Source organism: Ascaphus truei, chromosome 12 (assembly GCF_040206685.1).
Source record: "Ascaphus truei isolate aAscTru1 chromosome 12, aAscTru1.hap1, whole genome shotgun sequence".
Taxonomy (NCBI): domain Eukaryota; kingdom Metazoa; phylum Chordata; class Amphibia; order Anura; family Ascaphidae; genus Ascaphus; species Ascaphus truei.
In genome coordinates, this window is record NC_134494.1 from 25,915,542 (window position 1) to 25,940,263 (window position 24,722).

The 24,722-nt window shown below is 42.1% G+C and overlaps 1 protein-coding gene across 4 annotated transcripts in view; it reads right to left on the bottom strand.

Moving 5' to 3' along the window:
- SBF2 (SET binding factor 2) overlaps positions 1-24,722 on the bottom strand; it is a 344,966-nt gene that overhangs the window by 55,479 nt on the left and 264,765 nt on the right. For all 4 annotated transcript variants that reach the window (XM_075567087.1, XM_075567085.1, XM_075567084.1 and 1 more), the window contains exon 18: positions 3,541-3,711. In XM_075567087.1, coding sequence (XP_075423202.1) covers positions 3,541-3,711 — 171 coding nt within the window. The remainder of the gene's footprint in view (positions 1-3,540; positions 3,712-24,722) is intronic.

A 24,722-nucleotide genomic window follows, 5' to 3' on the forward strand; every position in this document is an offset into this window, starting at 1 on the left:
CACTTACAACTAGTGCTGCCCTGAGGATGTCTTTGTTTCCTAGTAATTATCCTGTTCTCTCTCCTTATTGCACCGTTGTTTATTCCATTTCATCATAGGCTGATGCGAGGGTCCCCTATCCCTTTCCCTTTCCCCAATTATTGTAAAAAAAAAAAAAAAAAAAAAACACTACCCGTAAGTGTTCTGCAAATCTTTATTGAAGTAAAATGTTCTGAACAAAAAGTAAAAAAACAAGCACAGATAAATCGTTGATAATGCCATTTTATAGAAAAGTCCTATTGTTTTTTTTCTTTTTATTGGAATTGGGTTTAAAACGACATTACTGTATGCTCAATTTCTGAATAATTGGTTTAAACGTACTTCTGTAACACTGCTATTCGTCTGCTGCAGCCCTATATATTTTCTGCAAAAAGGTGGTCAAGTGAATCAGCGTATGTAATCTGCTTTATCTCCGTTCAGGACATTACTTTCATTGCTAAGTCATCAAGAACACATTAGAAATCAGTTCTTTTCATATAAACTGTTTCGGTTCTTTATTGACAGTGAATGATGTGACATAACATGCCGTATCTGCAACTGCAAAATGTCAAATCATTTTTAAGGATTACCAATTTTCCATGCGATTACATTTATGGTTTGTGCAGACTCAACATCTGGATCATGCTGTTTTATGGCAATATGCAAGGACTGATGTCGAGCTCTCTGAAAACCGAGCCAGTTAAAAGGTAACATACAAATTTGTTGCGCCTTGCCCTGGTTATAGCAATGAGGAACCTGCCTCAAGTACAATAATGTGTGGGTGTCGTCAAATTTGCGTGTTTGTGGCATTTAAAAAAAAAAAAGTTCACACTTGTGAAAATGCTCACAAATTGCAGGTTCATGCGACTTTAGGTCAAATGAGCCCAGTTGTGCGAAAAATGTTCACCTGGTTTGCGAACTTTAGCAAAGATTGTGCACTTACAGACGAGATAACGAGTATTCTAAAACTTGCCTTAAACTAGCCAGGTACATGCTGACACATTTCAGTGACATTTCTGCAGAGGCTAATGGCCCATCGGATTAACACAGCAGGGGTCCCTGGCAGTGCCATTCAGTTTGAATGGGACTGCCAGGGACCCCCGCTGTTAATCCGATGGGCAATTAGTCTCTGCAGAAATGTTACCGAAATGTTTCAGCATTTACCCAGCATGTACCTGGGTCTTGTTGGTGATTGTCATTGGTTTGTTTTAGAACAGGCCTGCACAACTTGTAAAGCGTGAAGGGCCGAACTGCTCCAAGGAAAACAGATTTGGGCCACACGGGTAAATTCATCATCATCATCATCATATCTCCTCCAGCACCCCTCATCAATCTCTCCCAGCACCCCTCATCATCCTCATATATCTGCAGCAGCACCCCATCATCCTCATATCTCCTCCAGCACCCCTCATCAATCTCTCCCAGCACCCCTCATCATCCTCATATATCTGCCCCAGCACCCCATCATCCTCATATCTCCTCCAGCACCCCTCATCAATCTCTCCCAGCACCCCTCATCATCCTCATATATCTGCCCCAGCACCCCATCATCCTCATATCTCCTCCAACACCCCTCATCATCCTCAAATCTCCCCCAGCACTCATCTTCATATATCTCCCCCAGCACCCCTCATCCTCATATCTCCCACTGCCCCCCTCATCATCAACCTTTGCGAGACTCACCCTCTATCTCACACCCCCATCTCTCCCACTCACCCATACACAATATTCCCCCTCCACATAACACACAATACCCCCCTGCAGACCACACACATTCCACCCCCCTGCACCTCACATCACTCTCCCCCCTGCATATAACATCACTCCCCTGCACCTCACATCACCCCACTACACCTCCCCCCTGCACCTCACCCCTCCCTGCACCTCCCTTACCCCCCCTGCACCTCACCTCACTCACTCCCCTGCGCCTCACCTCCCCCTCCTGCATCTCACCTCCACCCCTGCACCTCACCTCCCCCCCTGCACCTCACCTCACTCACTCCCCTGCACCTCACCTCCCCCCTCCACCTCACTCACCCCCCTGCACCTCACTCACTCACTCCCCTGCACCTCACTCACTCCCCTGCACCTCACCTCCACCCCTGCAGCTCACCTCTCACTCCCCTGCACCTCCCCCCTTCCCCTGCACCTCCCCCCGCACCTCACCTCACTCACTCCCCGGCACCTCCCCCCCTTCAACTCACCTCCCCCCTGCACTTCACCTCCCTCCCCTGCACCTCACCTCCCCCCCTGCACCTCAGCTCCCCCCTGCACCTCACCTCACTCACTCCCCTGCACCTCACCCCCCTGCACCTCACTCACTCCCCTGCACCTCACTCACTCCCCTGCACCTCACCACCCCCCCTGCACCTCACCTCCACCCCTGCACCTCACCTCCACCCCTGCACCTCACCTCCCCCCCGCACCTCACTCACTCCCCTGCACCTCACCTCCCCCCCTGCACCTCACCTCCACCTCAGCTCCCCCCCTGCACCTCACTCACTCCCATGCACCCCACCCCCCTGCACCTCACCCCCCCCGCAACTCACCTTCTTCCCCCCCCCCCCCGCAACTCACCTTCTTCCCCCCCCCCGCACCTCACCTTCTTCCCCCTCCCACACCTCACCTTCACCCCCGCACCTCACGGCGGCAGAGCAGGCAGGACTAGCACACTTGTGCAGTCCTGAGAGCAGGCTCGAGAAGGGGGAGAGCGGGCTCGCGGGTGGGAGAGGGGGAGAGCAGCTCGCGGGCGTCAGAGGAGGGGGAGAGCGGCTCGCGGGCGTCAGAGGAGGGGGAGAGCGGGTTGCGGGCGTCAGAGGAGGGAGAGAGCGGCTCACAGGCGTCAGAGGAGGGGGAGAGCGGCTCGCGGGCGTCAGAGGAGGGGGAGAGCGGGTTGCGGGCGTCAGAGGAGGGAGAGAGCGGCTCGCGGGCGTCAGAGGAGGGAGAGAGCGGCTCGCGAGTGGCCGAGGAGGGGGAGAGCAGCTCGCAGGCGGGAGAGGAGGGGGCAAGCCGCCGCGGGCCGCACAATGAGTGCAGGCGGGCCGCGTGTTGTGTAGGCCTCTTTTAGAATAACCGTCGGCCCTACAGTATCTACTCAGAATACTTGACAATATTCACCTGATACTCTTTCACATATTTCACGCTAACAATACAGTTTGCAGTAAAAATATCTATTTCATGGTTTGAGGGCGTCTTAGTCATAGTTTTTCCGACAGCAAAGAAAATTAATCAAACTCACATCTCCCTTTAATGACTAATAGGATCATGATTTAAATACACACACAACCCCCCAACACTACAACCCTCCCCCACCACAGCATTTATATTGTAAATGGTCAACATTTCAGCCCCCAGTGAAATCTCTCTCTCGGTATACATTAATATATAGATTTATATACGTGTAGTAGTGAGTGCTGAGATTCAGTAAAAACAAATGACAAACGGAACAAAAGCAGCAGACTATTGAAACTATTCACTATTAGATCATGTCTGTTTTGTATGCAGTGATACATCGATTGTTACCTTATGCATCAAAGATGTCCCTCGATTGTCGTCTTTTGTTGTCAGATAGAGGGAGCGCACTTGATTTTGAACATTATTGTAAAACGTCGTCTCCCAAAACTGTTGATTTGCCCATATTGTATGGTCTTGGACACAAGTATAAACAAACTGACTAACTCCAGGGGACAATTTCTGTCAAAAAAAAAAGGAAAGCAACATTTTAGAAGAAAATTATTTATACACTTTTACAAACCTACAAATGACATGTGTCTATTAGTTCTATATCCATGCCAGGTGGACTTTGCTGTTACACCTGTCAATAAAAATAAATAAAAAAAAGCCACATTACATCTGAGGAAACATCAAACATAACCTCAAGAAAAAGTATCAGAGATGGCAAATATTCGTTATTTTTTCAATATACACAAGTGTGAATGTCTTTAGTAACATCACTTGTGAGCACAGTCACATGTCTCAGAATGGTCCGCAACCCTGCCTTTCCCCATTATCTCTTAGCATATGTAGCCCTGGGTAGTTTTGGGGCTATGTCTGTTCTCCTCCTGGCTGTAATACCTGATAAGGGCAGGTTGCCAGGAGCAATCATGGGTTATCCCCACACATGCAGTGCAGTGAGTCAGTGAAGGTAGTGTCATCAGGCCTTGTGTCCAACTAGATACACAGGGGTGGTGCTTACTGGAGCTGTACTTAATGCATTGCACTTCCGGATTTAGTGTGTCTGCCTCTACGGTGAGAGGGGCAAGGTTACCCGTATCAAGCTGTCAGGGCTTCGGCAGGCTTGAGGCCCTCCTTCCGGGGAGCGTGGGTTAACCATGCCTCCTATCCAAGGGGATAGGGGAAGAGCAAGAACCACTCTTGGTGCCCTTGGCTGGGAGTGTGTTCAGGGACATCCTGAGGGTGGAGACCTTCAACTGCTGTAATCTGAGAATGCTGCTGAATCAAGGAGATCAAATAAGGTATCCTGTGCTTTTATAAAATACCTCCTGCCTGAGACTGAAGTATATTGGGAGGAGGAGGAGAGTTCTTTTGCAAATACTTCACCCCATACAGCTGGGGGCTGCACAAGATGGAGGCGCTGCACCTGTGAGTAGAATTTGGGCAAGACCTCAGAAGCCTGTCCTGTTATTCCCTTTTACCATCATGCGGGACACCCAGGGCCCCCTGTTACCAGCAGGTATGCACCACACAGAGCCATGTAACCATAGTAGCATTTCCCCTGGGAGACCCTATGTGAGATTGTGTGGGGGGAAACAGGGTTACACATATAATGCTTCCACTGTAGCCAGGGACTCTGGGTAATTACATGCAAATGAGCACGCAGTCTTTAAAACAAACTGTTCTAGATTGCCGTAGTGGGTTGTCTTTTCAAACCTTGTTTTGTTAATTCTAAGTTTAAAGTGGAATAAAATCACCTTTTATCCAAGTTCTAAAGCACACAAGCAAAATGAGCTCTAATGAGATAGACGTTTGATTTAAGACCCTTAATGTGTGACAGCAATGAACAGGCTCATGTGCTAAGATATACGTCATTCGATTTGTGCAATGGAAAAAAAATCTATATATTATTTTTCTGAATACAGTGCATAACATTTTTGGCCTCAGTGGCTTATTCAATAGAACAAGACAAATGCTTTGTGTCATATAAATGCTATTTTATTACTATAATCTGGAAGACATCAATTTACATGATTGAGGATTTGGAGATTGTGGAAAAATGTGCTACATAGTCCAATGTTAACTGTTGCAGCTAAAGAAAATGCTATGCATTTTATAGCAGCAGTATGAAGAACATGGCAATATTACCGATTTCAGAAGTGCATAATACCTCTGCTAGGTATTTACCAAGCTTCCCTGAACGGATCCAAGAGTAGCCAGGGTGAGAAAAGTTGGCATTAGTCATGATTGCATTGTGTACTGTACAGATACTATCCTATGGAAAATGGTGCTCAGAAGAAGCAGGGATTTTTGCCAGTCCTCTTCTTGAACTTTCTATAACTTTGTTCCAAGAAATGGTTACATGCCTCCCATTTTTTGATATTTAACCCTTTATGTGTCCCGAGAACTAGCTACTACTGGGTGCCCCCATGATGTAGTTGCCACGTCCATCCTAAAAAGGTTTGTTTTCTTGGGGGAGATCAAGTCCTGCGCTGCGGCGCGATCTGCGATGATGGTGAACGGAAGGGGGTTGATGCCTGCCCTTCCATCATCAGTGACAGAATAGTCGCGTGTGCCAGAGGAGCAGTTCCCCATACTTTTTTTTCTTCTTAAAAATATGTGACCGGGGGTGGTCCCCTGTTCCCAAACACTGCTATTTTCAACTCTGGGGAGCCCCCCTGGTTTCCTGACATACTTACAGGTGAAGTAACCAGGTTTAAATCTCCCTCTAAGGGAAACAAAATGGCAGCAAAATATTGATTGGATGGCCATTTAGAGACCCTTTAAAAACCAGGAAGTGATACCAGTAAGTTCACCAGTGAATATCTCAGGAACCAAGAGGTTAGTTAGGGTAGATGGCTCCTCAGAAGGCAATGCCACATCCATTGAAATTTTTTTTGCTTATGAGCCACTGCTGCTCCAATTGCTTTTAACACAAGTTAACTTGAAATCCTCTCTCTGTGAATATTACATTGCAGTGCTGCACAATGCAGACCAGTACGGACAGACTACCCGGCTCAAAGATCTTGCAATCTAGTCCTACAACTTAGTCAACACCTTAAATCGCCACTCTGCCCCTTTCCAACTCGGCATGTACGACTAGGAAAAGCATTGTGTGCGCAACGCACGTTTTATCGCTTTAAAACCAACAGTGAGCACCGGCCGATGTGATGACTTATCAGACATCTTAATTCCAAATGCTCTGCACAGAGCTCAGTCTTCCTGGACAGACCAGAACGGAGAGTCTTGAATATTGGCCGCAGACTCATGAAATCTATCGTCCTGCCTGTATTTGTGCATTTTATTGTTCCCTTGAGACGATAGATATTTGCCTTTCGACATTTCATACTATAACTGGAGTAAACGTTGAAAACTGGAATGTATTCCCCTCGTTTTTTAAGTTCTTCTTAATCTTCAAGAACTGCTGGAAAAAAACAGTTGGGAAACGATGTGTCCGTACATTATGATGCAACGGTCAAGAGAGAAAGAGAAGATCTAGTGGTTTGCACTCTAAGATGACTAATAAACATACATCAACTTGTATTTACATTTTAGTACAATTTGAAATAATAAAATAAATATCTCATCTTTTGTTACATCATATCCCAGATAAGACATAAAACCCACTTGACCGAGTAAGCCAATGTTATAAATAAAGATAGTAGGTTCAAAATAGCCGGGTGGCTTAGAGACCTCAATGTATTTTATTTTTCGTTTTGGTCAATGTCTATTCAATGTAAATGTAATGACATTATTGATTGTTAAGACCATTCAAATGAAGCGATGGCTGTTAACGTTTTAAAATTTGAGATGAACCCTGGCTATGGTTTTAAGTGAACAGAAAATGATGAGACGGATTTATTCCCCATGATCACATAACTATTTTTCTTGATGAAGTAATCCTGTATGTTTTCATTTATATAGCACCATCAGTACACACAGTGCTTTACAAAAGAGACTATTCAATACAGGGAATAATAATACAATAAGTGCAATAAACAAAATCAGACCGTAGGAAAGGAAATCCCTGCCCCGGAGAGCTTACAATCTCAGTGGTATGTAAAGAGACTTAGAGACAGCAGGTGAGAGAGTAAATGCAGTAGATGGCAGTGCTTGGCTTTGATGGTTCATATAGTAAGTGCAGCTGTTAGAGTGGGGAAGAAGTCATGAGTCCAGGCTATTAAAATGCTTCATTCAAAAGGTGTGTTAAGGTGTGGAGAGAAGGTGCTTGGCGTATACGGAATGTGAGGGAGTTCCACAGGCAAGGGGCAGTGAGGGAATAGGGTTTAAGGCAACACTAGAGCAGAAGTGGATGGGGTGTAAAGGAGACCATTATGGGCAGAGCACAGAAGACAAGCAGGGACATAACAAAAAATCAAAGCTGATATGTAGGGAGAAGCAGATGAGTGGAGAGCCTTGAGGGTAAGAAGGAGAACTTTGTACTGTAGGTGATCCAGAACTTGATTGGAAGCCAGGAGAGGGATTTAAGGAGAAGATGAGCAGACTGTTTTGGGAGAAAATGAAATTATTCTAACTACAGAATTACAAAGGAGAACGTTGCGAGGCAGTTAGGCCTGTTACAATAGAAGAGGGTTACAACAATCCAGACGGGAGGATAAGGGTATGCGTTAGAATTTTAGCAGAGAAAGGAGTGGGTCTTGGCAATGCTATGGAGCAAGAAGCGACCAGCCAGAGCATGAAGGTAAATGGAGAAGGAAAGGGAGTTACACCTAGGCAATGTGCTTTGGTGACAGGACAGATCAGTGGTTCTCAACCTTTTTTGAGTTGGGTCACCTGTCAAGTACTTTTTGGAAATCTCTAAGAACCCCTGCTCTTCAGACCTCCCTCATCCCGACCTCACTCATACACGCACGCACACCTTTACACAAGCACACACCTAACACACTCCTCTGAGCTTTTTTTTTTCCTCTGAGAATATGGCACCTTGGCAGAGGGTCACGGCACACCATGGATCTCTTGCACCCTGAATGAGAAACACTGTGGTTGATGGTGGTTCTGTTTATGGTGATGGGGAAAGGGACTACTGGGCCAAGTTTAGTAGGAAATTTGAAGAGTTCAGTTCTATAAATACTGAGATTTAGGCTGTTGAGCTCCATGAACAAGGGTATACCAACAGGCAATCAGAGACTTAGGACTGGATTGCATGTGCGAGGTTAGAGATGCTCTAGATATATCTACATATCATCTGTGTAAAGGTGATACCTAAATACAAAGTTGATGAAGTCATCAAGTGATGGTATGTAGAGAGCAAAAAAGGAGAGGCTGCCCAGTACAGATTATAACACCATACAGATCAACAGGGGGGGAGGGGGGGACATGTTGGCAAGAGAGACAGAAAAGGATTGATGGGAGAGGTATGAGAAGAAACAGGATAGAGCTTTGTTACTGATCCAAGAGATTGTAGAATCTGAAGGAGAAGAGAGTGGCCAACAATATTCAAAGCAGAACAGAAGTGAAGTATGATAATAGGCAGGGAAAATGACCTTGGGATTTTACTTCATGGAGATCATTGGCTACTTTAGTGATGACAGCCTCTGTTGAGTGAGCTGTACAAAAGCCAGATTGCAGAGGGTCCAGGAGGGCATGGGAACTAAAAGTTGATCATGCGGGAGAAGACGAGACGTTCTAGCAGTTTGGAGGCAAAAGACAGGAGGGAGACAAAGCATAATTAGTAAGGCACGTAAGGTCAAGGGTGCTGTTTTTGAGAATAGGTGCTACATCTCTTAAAGGGTGACGGGAAAGTGCCAGAGTTTAGGGAGAGGTTGAAGATTTGGGCAAGAGTGGTTCCTTGGATAAGAGCAAAAGGTCTAATAGTTTGTGAGGGAATAGGATAGAGGGGGTAAGTGGTAAGTGGTAGAGGGAGAAGAAAAAAGTAGCTGAGGAACGTCCAACTCCGTAACAGGAAGAAAGGAGTCATAAATAGAGAGACCCCAAAGTGCATTAAAATAGTAGACCTTGGAAATCAATAAGTAATAGTATAGGATAAGTCCATGCAGTCCTATGGGTGTGCTTGATGCCTCCCCGTCTGAGAGCTGTCCCCACCTTCTGCAGTAAAAACTAGTACATAAAATCGAAACCTTGCGTCACAGAACGCCTCCGGATGGTTGCTGGTCTTGCTGCTCCACTTGTCCAAGGCTGGCTTCCCCTGGCCCCCTTCTCACTCCCAAGTATTGGGGAGTGAATGAATTCCTTCATCCAGCCGCATAGGAGTGACATCAACACACTGCAGCACCGATCGGAGCCAGGAAAGCTAGTCTCGGACAAGTGGAGCGACATCATCCAACAACCATCCAGAGGCATCCTGTGAGACTAGGCGACGATATTTTGTGCCCAAATACCAAGGTTACAATAATGCAATTATTCTGCATTTTATTTTATTGAATGGATAAACTTGATGAAGTAATCCTGTATGTTTTCATTTATATAGCACCCTGTATGTTCTAATAACTATATTTTAGATTTTTTGGCAGGTATATAGGTTATATAGCAATCCTGAAAGCTATTTTAATAAAGCATATGCACCCCTATAAAAAGTTTTTTTTCCCCATAGGGTCTCCAGAGCTGAACCCCATTCCTTTCAGCTTCCTGGACTCCCTGCTTCCCAAGATACTTATCTCCGCAGTGGGTGCTGGTAGTAGCGTCACAGGTTTAAAGCTCCCGGGCATGTGGGCCATTAGGAAACTGCAAGGGATGATGTCACAGCTTCCTATTGGCCCCGAAATATTTTATTAGGTTCAATTTTTTTTATTGAAATCCTTAAGGTTAATACAAAATAATCTATTAAATAATGAAAGTAAAAGGTATCACAACCTAAAGAAAACGTAATTTCCCCCAGAATAAATCATGCAAGTTGAATAGCTCTCTCTCCATTAAAAATACACTACATTCTCCCGCCCCCTTCCCCCTTTTTTCTTATGCGTATACAGGTGCAGCCACCAGTATCCGAACGCTGCTTTGAAAAATCTGGGGCCCCAGTAATGCTGCAACATTTCTGTGACATTTCTGCAGAAAGACTAATGGCCCATCGGATTAACGCAGCAGGGATCCCTGGTCAGTTTCAATGGGACTGCCAGGGACCCCTGCTGTGTTACTCCGATGGGCCATTAGTCTGTCTGCAGAAATGTCACAGAAATGTTGCAGCATTACTGGGAGATTGCCCAAGATTTTCCAAGGCAAGTGTTCGAATACTCGTTGCTGCACCTGTATGTAAAGCATGTGACAATGTATAATTCTACATTCTTACCTAAACTGGCAATTGTTTGGTGCTACTGCTATAAATCTGTCAAAATCCTGATTGTGTGCCTAACATAATGGCTGCTTCAGTCAGTGTAACTCAGCAGCTACAATGTGTCACTATATTACTAAGGTAACATCATCTATTGTTACAGTTAACAGCTCAAAATGCTGTGAATCTTGGTAACAAATTATCCCAAACAGGAAAATATTGCTAAGATCTTGCACTGCTGGGGAGGTGGGTTAACCTGCTATAGAAATCAAAGGATGCTTTAAAACTCATTGAAAATGGCATTAAGAGTTGAATAATAATTTAAAAACATACAGTAAGTATTATCTAATACTACAGAACTGGTTTATTTAAAAAGAAACCATTAATATTTAACATGTTTTGCTGCTTTAGAAGCAAGTCACCATACTCGGCAAACTGACAGAAGCAAACACAACTTTACAGCACCAGCAGAGGGCAGGTCAATCCTAGAGAAACAGTACCAAAAAAAAAACCGTAACCTTGGAGTAAGTATAGTTTTATTTCACTTCTTGAGTTATTTAGTGAAGTTTGACCAAAGATGGCCTTTTTATGAGCACAAAGAAACCTAAATCATAACCATTTTCTTGTCCTCTATAGATCTTATCTTTTAAACTGTGTGTGTGTGTGTGTAACCTTGGTGTCATTATAAATATTCAGCAAGGTCAATTCTGAAAGTGAAAGATTGAAGGAAAATAATAAAAGTTATGATGGACATAGCCGGCGTGATGGATGATACAACCAGAGGCTATTTTAATATTCTGTTAAACACTACAAAGGTCTCCAAGATGATAGATTTGATCTATCTATGGCAACACGTATTGTGCCTGTAGCAGAAATCTTCCTGATCTCTGCAGTCAGTTCACTGCATGTTGCAATCTCTTTTAATAGACAAAATGATACTTCTTTTTAGACGTTTTAAGTCTAAAACTAGATAACTACATATAAACCACATTTTCAGCATCAGAAACAGTATTTTTTAGACTGTTGCCACATACCTATTATAAAATCAAAGGTTTCTAAGTGAATGAAACCACGGTCAATGTTTATTGGTGTTAGCGCCCTGCTGTCTCAGAACATCACCAGATTGTAGACGATTCAGTTTAATTTCCCAAAGTATATAAGACCATGCACAATAATTAGGATATGGCTCGCGTCCAAATGGTTAAAGATGATCTGAAACACGGCTCCCTTGCTGATGTTTTCCCTACTTTATCTGTAGGTGTTTTTTTTTATGTTATAAATATCCAGGAACAGAAGTCAATCCTGTTTATACAAATTAGTAAAGTTAGTGGAGAAATTGGCTGGAGTACAACAAAGGCAGTCCACAAAGCAAAATAGTTAGACATGTCCTATACATTGCAGTAGACTGAGTTACTTGAACTCGTTAACCCAGTTAGACATTAGGCTACGTGGTAAACACAACCATACTGATTAAGGTCAGGTCAAGGTAAGTTGCTGTGTAACAAATGGCCAAGCCTTATGTAAATCACAGTGCTTTCCAAAAATGTTGAACTACTTTAGCATGCGGTTCTGTTATTTAATACATCTTTGAAGGTACTTTCCAGTATAGCACTAATAATAGACATAACATTGCTCTGAAAGGATTTTAGATGTCCTAAAATGATCATTCATAAGAGATAACCGATGACTACAGAACATACCAGCGCTTAAAATCCGCATCTACTAACAGGAGAGAGACTTAAAGACCACCCAGCTATGGAAGTGTAGAGGGAATGATGAGCTCCTCACCCATAGTCATTGACATCAGAAAACAACATGTTTTTGTTTGATATTATCCACACTCTAACATGTAATGTCACTGATGACATATCTAACAATACTACCATAAATTCCTCCAAGGCATAGATATTCAAAACGATGCGTGTTTATAAAGTAATGAAAATACTTAATGACTTGCCCTCATCAATGACTGTGTATAGATGACAACATTATATATTGATATAGTTCCAAAGAACTACAACAAATACGGGATGCAGGCCTACAGTGGGGCCCTTTCCCCCATTACACTGTCCCACTTTATGAATTCATCTTGATTTGATGGATAATAGGTTTTGAAGCTTTTACAATTTTAGGACACTGGACTTTTATTAAAGGTTCAATCCCACACCGTCGGCGAGTTGATCATCTTGGGAACCTCAGAATGGGGAAGTGCTTGTCCATTAAGTCTTTTCTTCACCTTTATCCCACCCCGTCCTTACAGTATCAGAGCCAATAACGTTAAGGGGAGGTGTGCACTCTGGCTGTACAAAAAAACAAACAAAAAACAACTCCTCCCAAGTCTAACTTTAAAAAATAAATGTAAAATACTTATACTGTAGGTGGCAGATTTGGGTAAAAGAAATGTATTAATTACCAAGAAGAGACCCCCTTAAACGTATCATTGGAATTGGTTCACTTTGGTCCTAGGAGTCACTGCCCCTTTAAAGTCTGACTGGTCACGCCTCTGTTGATTCCCTATGGCTCACATACTTTTACGCACAATGTTTTTAATTAACTTTGCATTTGTAAAGCCTACGCATTTTTCTAACATTTTAGGATTACAACATGGATCAACATATTCAGCATTGTTTGCAGCTCAGGCTCACACAGGAAAATAAAGAAAACATATGTTTTCCCTCCAAAATCCAAATACTATTTAAGATACTGAATGAAAAGCAATATGAGCACATGCCCTTAGCAAAGGTTACACAGCACGCAATTCGGTCACATTTTTGTCAATATAGAACTGTAGCTAACTCATAATAGCAAATTAGTAATAGCAAATAGAGCTTGGAAAGTAATCATTTTCCAATATTAACAGCAAATAAAAATAGGGAAGGGGGGGGGGGGAGAAAGGGTGTGGGATACAGGATTTAAAAGGGGTAGGAGGGGAGTGAGTGACATTACCATCATTACATTCAGAGGGCTTAAATCATAGTCATTTTATCAAATCTCATCATGCAAAGCCGCTTCCAGTTTTTAATCCTAATAATCCTAATGAACCTTGGTGTACATCACACATTTCACCGGAGTGTCTCTAGAATGTCGGCCTTCATAATCTTTCCCTGGTTCTTGTATACCCTTATGCACTCAACAGAAGGACTTCTCTTAGGCTGAGATTAGAGTGGGGGCGTGCGCGCGTATGGCGTTGTGTGTGCCTCTCGCCCGAGGTTTGGGTGAACTCCGCTTCCAGCGATTGGGGAGGCGTGGCGGACGCGTCACCAGGCTGGTTCTCCCTCAATGGCTGAACCCATCACGTGACGCGGCCGCCGCGCGAAAAGACAAAATAGTTTTCTCTTTTAAAAAAAAAAAAAACTGCCGTGCGGTCGCTCTGCATCGCTAGCGCGGTCGCACGCACTATGGGTGGCCTCGTGGTGAATCGGACTGTAGTTCACGTCGCACAAGCGCCATCGCGCACACTATAATGTCAGCCTTAGTCTTAACTACCCACCCAAGGTTTCCACGTCTTGTTGAACCTCTTACCTGTATGTTTTCGGAAGGAAGGGAGTTTCTCCATTATCACAATTGCCTCAATTCTCTGTGTCACTACTCTTTGCGATGGGGCTACATGGCTCTTCCTTGCTGCTGAGATGGCACAGCTGCAGTTAGAATGTGTGATAGAAGTCACCCTACTGTATGCGGGGATCTACTGTATGTTCTGCACTGGCTTAGCTAACAAGAGCGAATGCTCATGTTTTTCACTTTACGTTCCCAGAATGTATGAGGATGGATATTGATATTCAAAAAGCCAAAGCAACACTTTCCTGTTTGTGATCATTTGTTGTCAATGTTCCCAGCCATTTGAGCTGCAAACTGTATCAATAATGTTACCGTAGTAATATAAGAATACATTGTAGCTTGTGAGTTACACTGACTGAAGGATTGATTTGTAACTGAAAGGCAGTTATTTAGTGAATCCCTGGGAAGCAGGATCTTTGCTGATCGAGCGGATCGATCACTGGAGAATGAATCTATCGGCAGTTTAGGAAATTAGTTTTCAATCAAGCTAAATCAAAGGCTGAATATATTGAAACAAAAAAAGATTTTTTTTTTTAAAGCTGTTTGGACTGCCTCTTTAAGAGTTGAATAAAAATAAAAATGTAGCAACTATTATCAAATACAACACAACAGATTTATTTAAAAAAAACACAACCACCCCCACCCCCATAAGATTTCAAGTTTTGCTGCTTTAAGTAACCAAACTAGGTAACTAAATAATGATACTATATTACAGGAGCTGGACCAAACAAAAAGCTCCACAGCAACAGCACTCTCACCCCCATGATAAGGGGAGGGCAAGTTGGAGACCATTTGAAACCCAAATGCACCCTCCTTGTTAGCCCGGGCAAGTCCCGTTAATGACATTGCATTTCCTTATGCACCAACATGACCTCGCGAGTGGTTTGTGGCAGGGGCTCGCCGGCCTGTAAAATACCATGTATAGCACTGCATACACTCGAGATCACGGTTTCATTATCTTTTGCTTGCTTCCATTCTCCTTTTGCAAGCTTTCAGCTAATCACAGCAGCTGAGGAACGTATTGAATACTTACTAAATATACAAAGTTAAAATATATACATATTGCATGTATTAATTATACACATACAGTAGCTCAAATCCATACTATCTCAAGGAATTTATCACAACCCCAAATGCACATTCATATACTTGGAATATTATGAACACTTGTTATGAAACAGACGGGTGTTAACTCCTTCAGTGCTGAAGCTGCCTGCACTACATTGCCAAGTTATGCATTCTGTTTTTATAATTTCATAAGACTTCTCATCTGCTTTCCATAGAGTTTGTTTTGTAGAAGAAATCACAACAAACAGTCAAAACGGTAAAGGCAAAATTCACTGAGGGAGGATTATCTAGGGAGAGAAATGATCATGCCAAACATTCCCGATCTCGAGAGAGACAAATTCATGTCTGGTTTGTATGAGAATTCCAGCGATTTGAGATTCCTGCAGAAGTGAGCATTTTTATTTGAAGCGCCAATGAAAGGAACAATCTCTTGATCCAAAATATTCCCAAGCCGCAGAATTCACAATACCGACTCTCTTAAAGCAGCAATCGCCCCTGCTTGATTAATGTAGTTATTTTTCATATATATCAAATGGAAATATTACTGTATGCTCATTTGCATGTCTTAAGACAGGTCTGCAACCCCGCCTTTCACCATTATCACCCAGCACACAGCACTTCCACTGCAGCAAGGGATTCTGGGAAATGACATGCAAATAAGAACACAGTGCCACCTTTTGCTTTAAAACCATTAACATGGTTCCCTATAGGCTTAAGCTTGCAGCATGGTCACAGCTTTGAGCACAGCCAGGGTTAAGATGCATAGCCAGTAAACCCACCCACAGACAGCCGTTTCGACCTTAATGGGTCTCATCAGTGTGGGGTTGGTTATACTGGCTATGCAAAAATGAAGCATGGATAGGTTACATACTTAGTTAAGTTATGGTGGGTAAAAAAAGTGACAAAAACCCTCCACAGCAAAGCATATAGCAAATGGAAATATTACTGTATGCTCATTTGCATGTCTTAGACATGTCTGCAACCCCGCCTTTCACCATTATCACCCAGCACTTCCACTGCAGCAAGGGATACTGGGAAATGATATATATATATATATATATATATATATATATATATATATATATATATATATATATATATATATATATGTAGAGGTATCAGTACCGTGTTAGCAAATCTTCAATAATCAAAAAATAAATAAACAATACCGTTCTGTGGCTAACGAAATGCTTTTATTTGTGCGATCAGTGTATCTCGAAAGCTCGCACAAATAAAAGCATTTCGTTAGCCACAGAACGGTATAGTTTATTTATTTTTTCTTTTTTGATTATATATATGTGTTCAGATTTCCACACCTACCCACACCATTTATATTAACTCCCACTCCACACACCCCTTTTGTAAAGCACTGTCTACACTGTGGGCTCTCCATTCATTTATATTCACACAGATATATACACACACACACTCTTACATCACTTACTTTCAGGAACCATTTAACACCTCTAGCCATAAATCTCATACACACCGGTCGGAAGGACAAGCACAGATAACATTCCAAGAGACACTGTTTTTAAGTATACCTTTTGCTTCATTCATTGTAACATCGCCGGAAGAAGAGATCAGTGTATCTCGAAAGCTCGCACAAATAAAAGCATTTCGTTAGCCACAGAACGGTATCATCTATTTATTTTTTGATTATTGAAGCTCGGCTAACACGGTACTGATACCTCTACATGTGTATATATATATATATATATATATATATATATATATATATATATATATATATATATATATATAAAGCAACTGTAAATATTACTGTATGTATATATATATATATATATATATATTTTTTTTTTTACAGAAGAGAGACCAGGAGGTCTTCCCGAGCTGAACCTCCTTAATTTACGTTTCGGGAACCCCGCCCCCGGTTACCAAGATTCTAACAGCTGAATTTACCGGCGTCTCTGCCCCTCTAGGGAAAACAAAAATGGCAGTTCAAATCTCCCACATCATGTGGGCCAATAGGAAGCCCCAACATCATCTGTTGCAGCTTCCTATTGGACGGCCATTTAAACCCCCTGTAGAAACCATAATGAGATAACGGTAACTTCACTGGTAAGTCTCTTGAGGACGTGGTTCCGCTCCCCCTAGTTTCCATTCTGAAAAACAAACATGGGGGTGGGTGGGTTAAAGCAGCAATATGGGATTCATTTTTTTGATTACAGGATTGCCGCAGGGGGTCTCCACAGCTGAACTGTGTTAATTTCAGCCCTGGAGCCCCCTGCTTCCAGAGAAACATACCTCCCGTAGGGGGTGCCGGTATCTCTTTTCAGTTTAAATGTCCAGGTCACGCAGGCCAATAGGAAGTAGCACCTGTAGACGTCACAGCTTCTTACTTTGCCGTGTGACATGGGACATTTAGGTATATGTCTGGAAGCAGGGGCTCCCTACGGCTCAAATCAACACAGTTCAGCTCCGAAGATGCCCTGCTTCAATCCTACAGTAAAACATTTGTAAAAAAAAAAAAGTGTTAAAAAGTGAAACCCGTATTGCTGCTTTAAGTAGAGGGTATTGCTGCTTTAAGTAGAGGGTATTGCTGCTTTAAGTAGAGGGTATTGCTGCTTTAACTCTTCGAATACGAAGGAACACTCAGAAATGCACTGTAACGCCACCCAACGTTGAAAGGGTTAATTGTCCGATTCCACAAGTGTAGCGCTATAGGGTACAGCCCTGTCTGGCAACAAATATATCACTGCTAATGGAATGAAGGATGTGGCCCGAAGATCATGCAGTCTGGCAAATAAACATTTTTAGTCAACCAAGTGTTATCATGAGCTGGATTCCGTACATGGAAAATAAACAGACCATTTAAGGCATCGCTGTGGCTCACTTCAGCACGTGATTGCTTAACATATTGCATTATGTGCCTTAGTTGAGTACATGAGCACCCGTGTCTTGTTCCAAGATGCTGTGTCATTCTGTGACATTGCTTTAAACAGCTGTCCATGAACGGATATTGTAGACTTGCTTGTTAAATCTGAAGTCACAATTAACAAGCAGAAAAAAAAGGGCCTGTATTCACCAGCTCCCAATAAATGCCTTAACATTTCCATTTCCAGCCTGATTTCAAGTCATTATCAAATTAAATGGAACATTTTTCTACAGTATTAATCTCCTAAAAAAAATGTTTAAATCAGGAGCAATAGTCACAATCCAATAAGTGTATTTTTATATATATATATTTAAACCAGCTGGGTTATATAAGGAACTTCTTACTGCATTTATTTAATCCTGCCCCATCACTCATGTCCTTTTTAATGCATTTTAATGTATCACGCTTCTTTGGGTTGCTATAGCAACTATTTACAAAGGCACAGCACTTCCTCTTTTGAAACAGGCGGCCATATTGTGATCCCGGGGGAGCGGGATCTTTGCCGCTCGATCGCGGGAGAACGGAACGATCGGCCGCTTAGGGAATGAGATTTCCGTAAAGCTAAGCAACTGCTGCATCTTTTAAAACAAAAAACGCTAAATTCCTTACCTTTACCTTGAGTAGATAAAAACAGAAAAGACACAGCGCAAAACGCTCATAGTGTGATAAAAGTTATATTGACATAAAATATAATAAGGCTAGTATTGTGCGTACATCAATAAGGTGTATAACAAGCAGTTTCGGGATAATGTTACCCAAGCTCCACAGGAAACCGGAACAGATGTCCTCGCATGGATATGGACACTGGTGCCTCTGGTACAGGGTCCTGTTAGGGTAGGTAGGAAGCCTTTGAAAGTTCTACTCCCAAAACACGGGTAAACCGTGTGTTGCTGTCCCATACAGTGCTGTAGCAAAGCAGAGCTCCACGCCAGCTGGATTCTCTCTCTCTCTCCCCTCCGTGCAAGCACTTCCGGGTTGGTGACGTCACCGCGGGGAAAATCGCCGATTTTGGCGCCGTTCTCACTGGGTCAGCTCGCGTGATGGGGTAGTAGTTAAAGATAAGACTCTTGACAGCTTTTCCAACGCGTTTCGAAACCCGTGGGTTTCTTCATCAGGGAATCCCTGGGAATTCCTGGGAATTCCCTGATGAAGAAACCCACGGTTTCGAAACGCGTTGGAAAAGCTGTCAAGAGTCTTATCTTTAACTACTACCCCATCACGCGAGCTGAACCAGCGAGAACCGCGCCAAAATCGGCGATTTTCCCCGCGGTGACGTCACCAACCCGGAAGTGCTTGCACGGAGGGGAGAGAGAGAATCCAGCTGGCGTGGAGCTCCGCTTTGCTACAGCACTGTATGGGACAGCAACACACGGTTTACCCGTGTTTTGGGAGTAGAACTTTCAAAGGCTTCCTACCTACCCTAACAGGACCCTGTACCAGAGGCACCAGTGTCCATATCCATGCGAGGACATCTGTTCCGGTTTCCTGTGGCGCTTGGGTAACATTATCCCGAAACTGCTTGTTATTACCTTATTGATGTACGCACAATACTCACCTTATTATATTTTATGTCAATATAACTTTTATCACACTATGAGCGTTTTGCACTGTGTCTTTTCTGTTTTTATCTGCTAGTGGTAGGGGGTCCCTGAGCCCCCCCTCCATCGCAGCTGCAGACGCTCTGTTCAAGGTCACGTAATTTATATTATTACTCATCACGTCACTTTATTACACTAGATGCGCACTTTTTCTTCTTTTTTCACTTTACCTTGAGTGCAGCCCTTAACAGAAAGGGTATACAGCACAGCACTGGGCACATTATGCTATGCAGGGCTGTGTTATCAAATGTAAAAGGAAACACTGGGGGGGGGGGGGGGGAATGGCACTCGGGGAGTCAGAAGGTATTTAGTTCCATTCTTCTTGGCATTTTCAAAAGCACAATGTGGCCCAAGTTATAGATTATGATTCTATGTACGGGAACTGGGTTCTTCCCAGGAAAACTACTGCGCTTGCAGTCTCTCAAATTTGAGCAAGGTTAAAAAAAAAAAAAAAAAAAACAATGTATCCCTGCCGGTTTAATCAAATTAGTCACTGAAACTATTTGATTTATCAAGTAGATAAAGCGCTTCCCCCCCATCCCCCCCCCCCAGCGGTGGGTAAAGGTGGAGACTTATTGGGACATCTCTATTTCTTATGGAGCAGAGACTATTTCTTCAGCTGTACAACAACCCCAGTATGAGGATGGCAATAATTTAATTTTGATTCATGAAAGTGATTTAAAGCAATATAAAATGCACGGCAGCTTATTCACAAATTTCCGTTCATCATAAAGATGGGAGCAATGATATTAAAAGCAGCAAAACGTGAAATCTTATATGGTATTTCCTTTTTTTTTTTTTTTAAATAAATCAGTTGTGTAGTATTAGATAATAGTGACTGTTTTTTTTTGTTTTTTTTAACTCAATATGATTTTTAATGAGTTTTAAAGCATCCTTTTATTTCTATAGCAGGATTTATCCCACCTCCCCAGCAGTGCAAGATCTTTGCAACACTTTCCTGTTTGTGATAATTTGTTGCTAATATTCCCAGCAGTTTGAGCTGCAAAATGTAACAATAGATAATATTACCTTAATAATATAATGATACATTGTAGCTGCTGAGTTACACTGACTGAAGGATTGAGTGAAACTGAAAGGCGGCCATTTAGTTAGGCACACAATCAGGATTTTGACAGATTGATAACAGGGGCACCAAACGATTACCAGCTTAGGTAAGAATGTAGAATTATACATTGTCACATGCTTTACATATACAAATAATAATAATAATAATAATAAAAAAGGGGAATGTAGTATTGCTGTTTTAAATGAGATGGAAAAAATAGAGACACTATGCTAGAAAGAAAGCACCTGTAGCAATGCTGGTGCAGCAGGACCAGACAGCCCTGCCCTCCCATCACCAGTTCACAAAGAAGGCAACACCTTATATGAGGATGGGTACATGGAGAAGGCCTTTTGCCGCGTGTTCTTACAGTGAAGCATTCCCTTCCTCTGTTCGTTCTCTTTTGCACAAAAAAATACATGCATATGAATATAAAAATGTAACAAATCACTAAAAAAAATTGTGGGTTGTGAAACTAATAATTCATGTAATTTTGTTGGCGTGAGTCATTTGTCATAGCTTGGCAAAGTTGCTTGCCAGGCTGGGGCGACTTCAATTGTAGCAGCTGGTATACTGGGAGTCCCAGCCCTTCGGGACTATTTCGGATTGGAGTATTCCCCACTATCAATAATGCATCTGCAGGTCTGGAGCTCCAGCAGCAACGAGGATCACGAGCTGCAGAAATGTTGTGGGCTCAAGGTTATACGGGCAGCATGGCAAGGTCATCTGGTTGTTGATAAAGTATATTAAAGCTGTGGCCTGGTTTCCCAAAAGAAGCATTGTGTATTTACAGTATTTTCTTCCAAGCGTGGGGAGATGGACAGGTCATGGAGGGTGAGTCATAGTGTTAACCAAAACGCAAACATTGTAGAAGACAGCATTAAAACACCAGTTCCTGGCCTTTTCTGTGACAAACCCTGGAACAATTTCTAATCTAAACGATTTTACAAACAGAGGATAACAATAACCAATGTTAAACACTGTTCAATTTGTTTTTAGAAACAATGGCACCTACTTATGAACAATAACAGCAAGGCAGAGTTGATGCAGAGGGCGGTACAAATGCTAATTATTGTTAATGTACTATATATATTTTCTAAAGTTGTTTGTCTGTTCGCGGTGCATTTGTACACCTCTTAACTTATAGTAACAACATTTTGCATGATGGTTGCTGGGATCAAGAAGCAGGTTTTGGTCTATGTTTGGATACAATTGGATGCCATCTTTAACCAAGATGGCAGACTGAACCTTTCAAAACTGCACAGATTTTAACCAAATTCAGCAGGATTGTAAGTAGCTGGACGGAATTTCGAAAATTCATGTTTTGCACGCGGTCAACTTTATGTTGGATGCTCCAGAGTGGGAACTGGAACAAAATATAGTTTACCCAACAGCATTAGAATAAAAAAAAACATACTTTTTTTTTCATTAAGAAAAAAATGTAATCATCCATTTATAATTCTCAGTATTTTGGGGATTCCTACAATTCCTGAGCAATACCAGGTACTTTCAGCGAGTCGTTAAGAAGACTGGAAGTGACCTAACAATGAATAAGTGACTGTTTACTTTTGCATTGGCATGTTGTTCATGTGACACGGTTAAATTGATCTCATCTGGCTTGGATTTGGGGATCTAAGCTCAAGAAATAGCAACTTCTCTTCAATAAATCTTTTGAGAGTCCAACCACTAACCAAGAAATGCGATTATTGTATTAGGAAAGTTGGAAAACACTGCATAATTCTTAGTCAACGCTATGAATACATGCATGTCACGGTCACTGAATCATAACACATTATCTGTATAACATTACATTTTACAGTATACTGTATATTTGACCTTAAACTCACAACGGCAGTGATTCAAATTGTACTGCCTACTAGATATACATGCATACTTTGTGTTGTAAATACACACAATAGAATTGTTAGTGTACATTGCCCTATAGACAATAAACTGGTTCCAACAGAAACTGGTACAAGAAGCTTACAACTTAATATTTGGTACTATACATAAGATAGGGACATTAGAAATGGTGCACAGTGACATAGGTTTGATGCTGGGTTGCTCTAGTTAAGTTACTATTTCCCTATGTATTGCTGTAAACTGGCACATATATACCATTTACTGCTCTGCATACAAACCCACGTGTGTAAACTTAGGAAAGTGTAATAGATTCGGAATGAAATGCAGCACACCTTTTTTTTATCCAGATATTACCGACTATGTACTAGGACGATGAGAAACAAACGAGGAAGCCTGGAAGTTGGGCTAAAGAATTTAACGGAGGTTGCTACTTGTGACAATGTCCCTGGGAATTGTGGCAAGGAAAAAGTGAAGACCTCTAGTCAGCTCTAAAGAACTGATTGACTTGTATGGAATGACAGACAGAGGAAAGGAATCCCATAGGAGAAGACTGTCTGCCCTACTTAACCTTCAACGACGGGGTCAGATAAGACCTGGCTGATTCTTTACTAGCCACTGGGAGGCACACGTCTCTTAAATACTCCCTAAAGGGAAGGAGGTCAAAGTCAATATGCACCGAGGTCTTTTCTACTTAAGTTCAACAACATTTTTGGTTTACTTAAAAAGAAAAAAAAATTCCACGACATGGTGTTTCAGGATTTTTACACCACTGGTGGGTTTAGGAATTTACTTACTATGCATTTCATTATACTAAATTACCAACTAGCCTCTCTTCAAAGAGTGAGAGCAATTGAATGTCCCATGTGGTTCAACAGGTCCATACTGATATTGGAACCACACATTCTTCCAAATGTATGATTGTACAAAAGCTTTAATAGGGCAGTCATGAGACTGTGGAGGTAGAAAGACATGGGTGTGTCTATGTACTAAGCGTCACAAGCGGCCTTGTGTGCAAAATTGGTGCATGTCCAACTTAATTGTAATTGCACTTTTGTGCCAAGCTCAAATGTCTACATCTAAGGCAAAAATATATATTTTTCCTTTGTTTTGGCGCACAGAAATGGACTGCGCTTGGCGTATAGATGCAAGTGGCATGTACAAATAAAAAGAATATTTATATGCGCAACAAAATCAATTAAAAGTGTATCAAAATTGTCTGTCAAGTTCAACTTGGTGTAAGCTCAAAAGGAGCAATTTCATGCATTTTTATTTTTATTATTTTTTTGTTCAACGTAGGATTGAAGCAGGGGGTCTCCTGAGCTGTACCCCATTAATTATAGCTCTGGGGAACACCTGCTTCCCGAGATACAGACCTCCAAAAAGGGTGCTGGTATCTCGGCAAAAGTTTAAAGCTTCCGCGTCAATGGTTAAAGGCATTAAACATACTCTTAAAAAAGGTGAGAAAAAAATAAATGAACAAGTCCAGTTTCTGGGCCAGCATGGGTCCAAGGAACCTGGGCACGGAGCTCCCGCGTCCAATAGGAAGCCAACCCTGATGTCACTACTTTTTATTGGCCCAAAGGGTGCGGGAGCATTGAAACCCCGACATTACATGAACCCTGCTAGCCGAGCTGCTACCGGCAGCCAATACGGAGGTAAGCAGGGGGTCCCCAGAGCTGAAATTAATGGGGTTCAGCTGCGGAGACCCCCTGCTTCAATCCTATGTTATATATATATAAAAAAAAGAAGCTTGAATTACCTCTTTAATAGCGTTTAGAATGAAGTTGATATGTATCAATCCAAAAATGTACTTGACGCAGCATAGATTTTTTTTTATTATTTTCACTGCATGGCTATTATATATATATTTGACCAATTATTGATATTTACCAATACAAGTTACAAATAAAAAAAAAATACGTATAATTCTGTATGAATTGACATTGTATCAAGCTGGTATTCAACATGAGGGACGTGTCAAAAAATGATTTCAAACAAATATTGCGATATGAAGTCTTTATACATACGATTGTATTACTTTTAGCACTGAAAGTTTGATGCACACAATTTGCAAAATAAAATTGTAGTCCATAGTCCATAGGCGCCTGAATTTTCGCAGTTTATAACAAATCCGAGATTTTTGTGTAATTGGAATATAAACAGGTTTGTTTCATTTCTAGGAAGAAGATGTACAGCATACTCTGGCTTAGCTAGCCGTTCAGAGGGCTTAAAGCA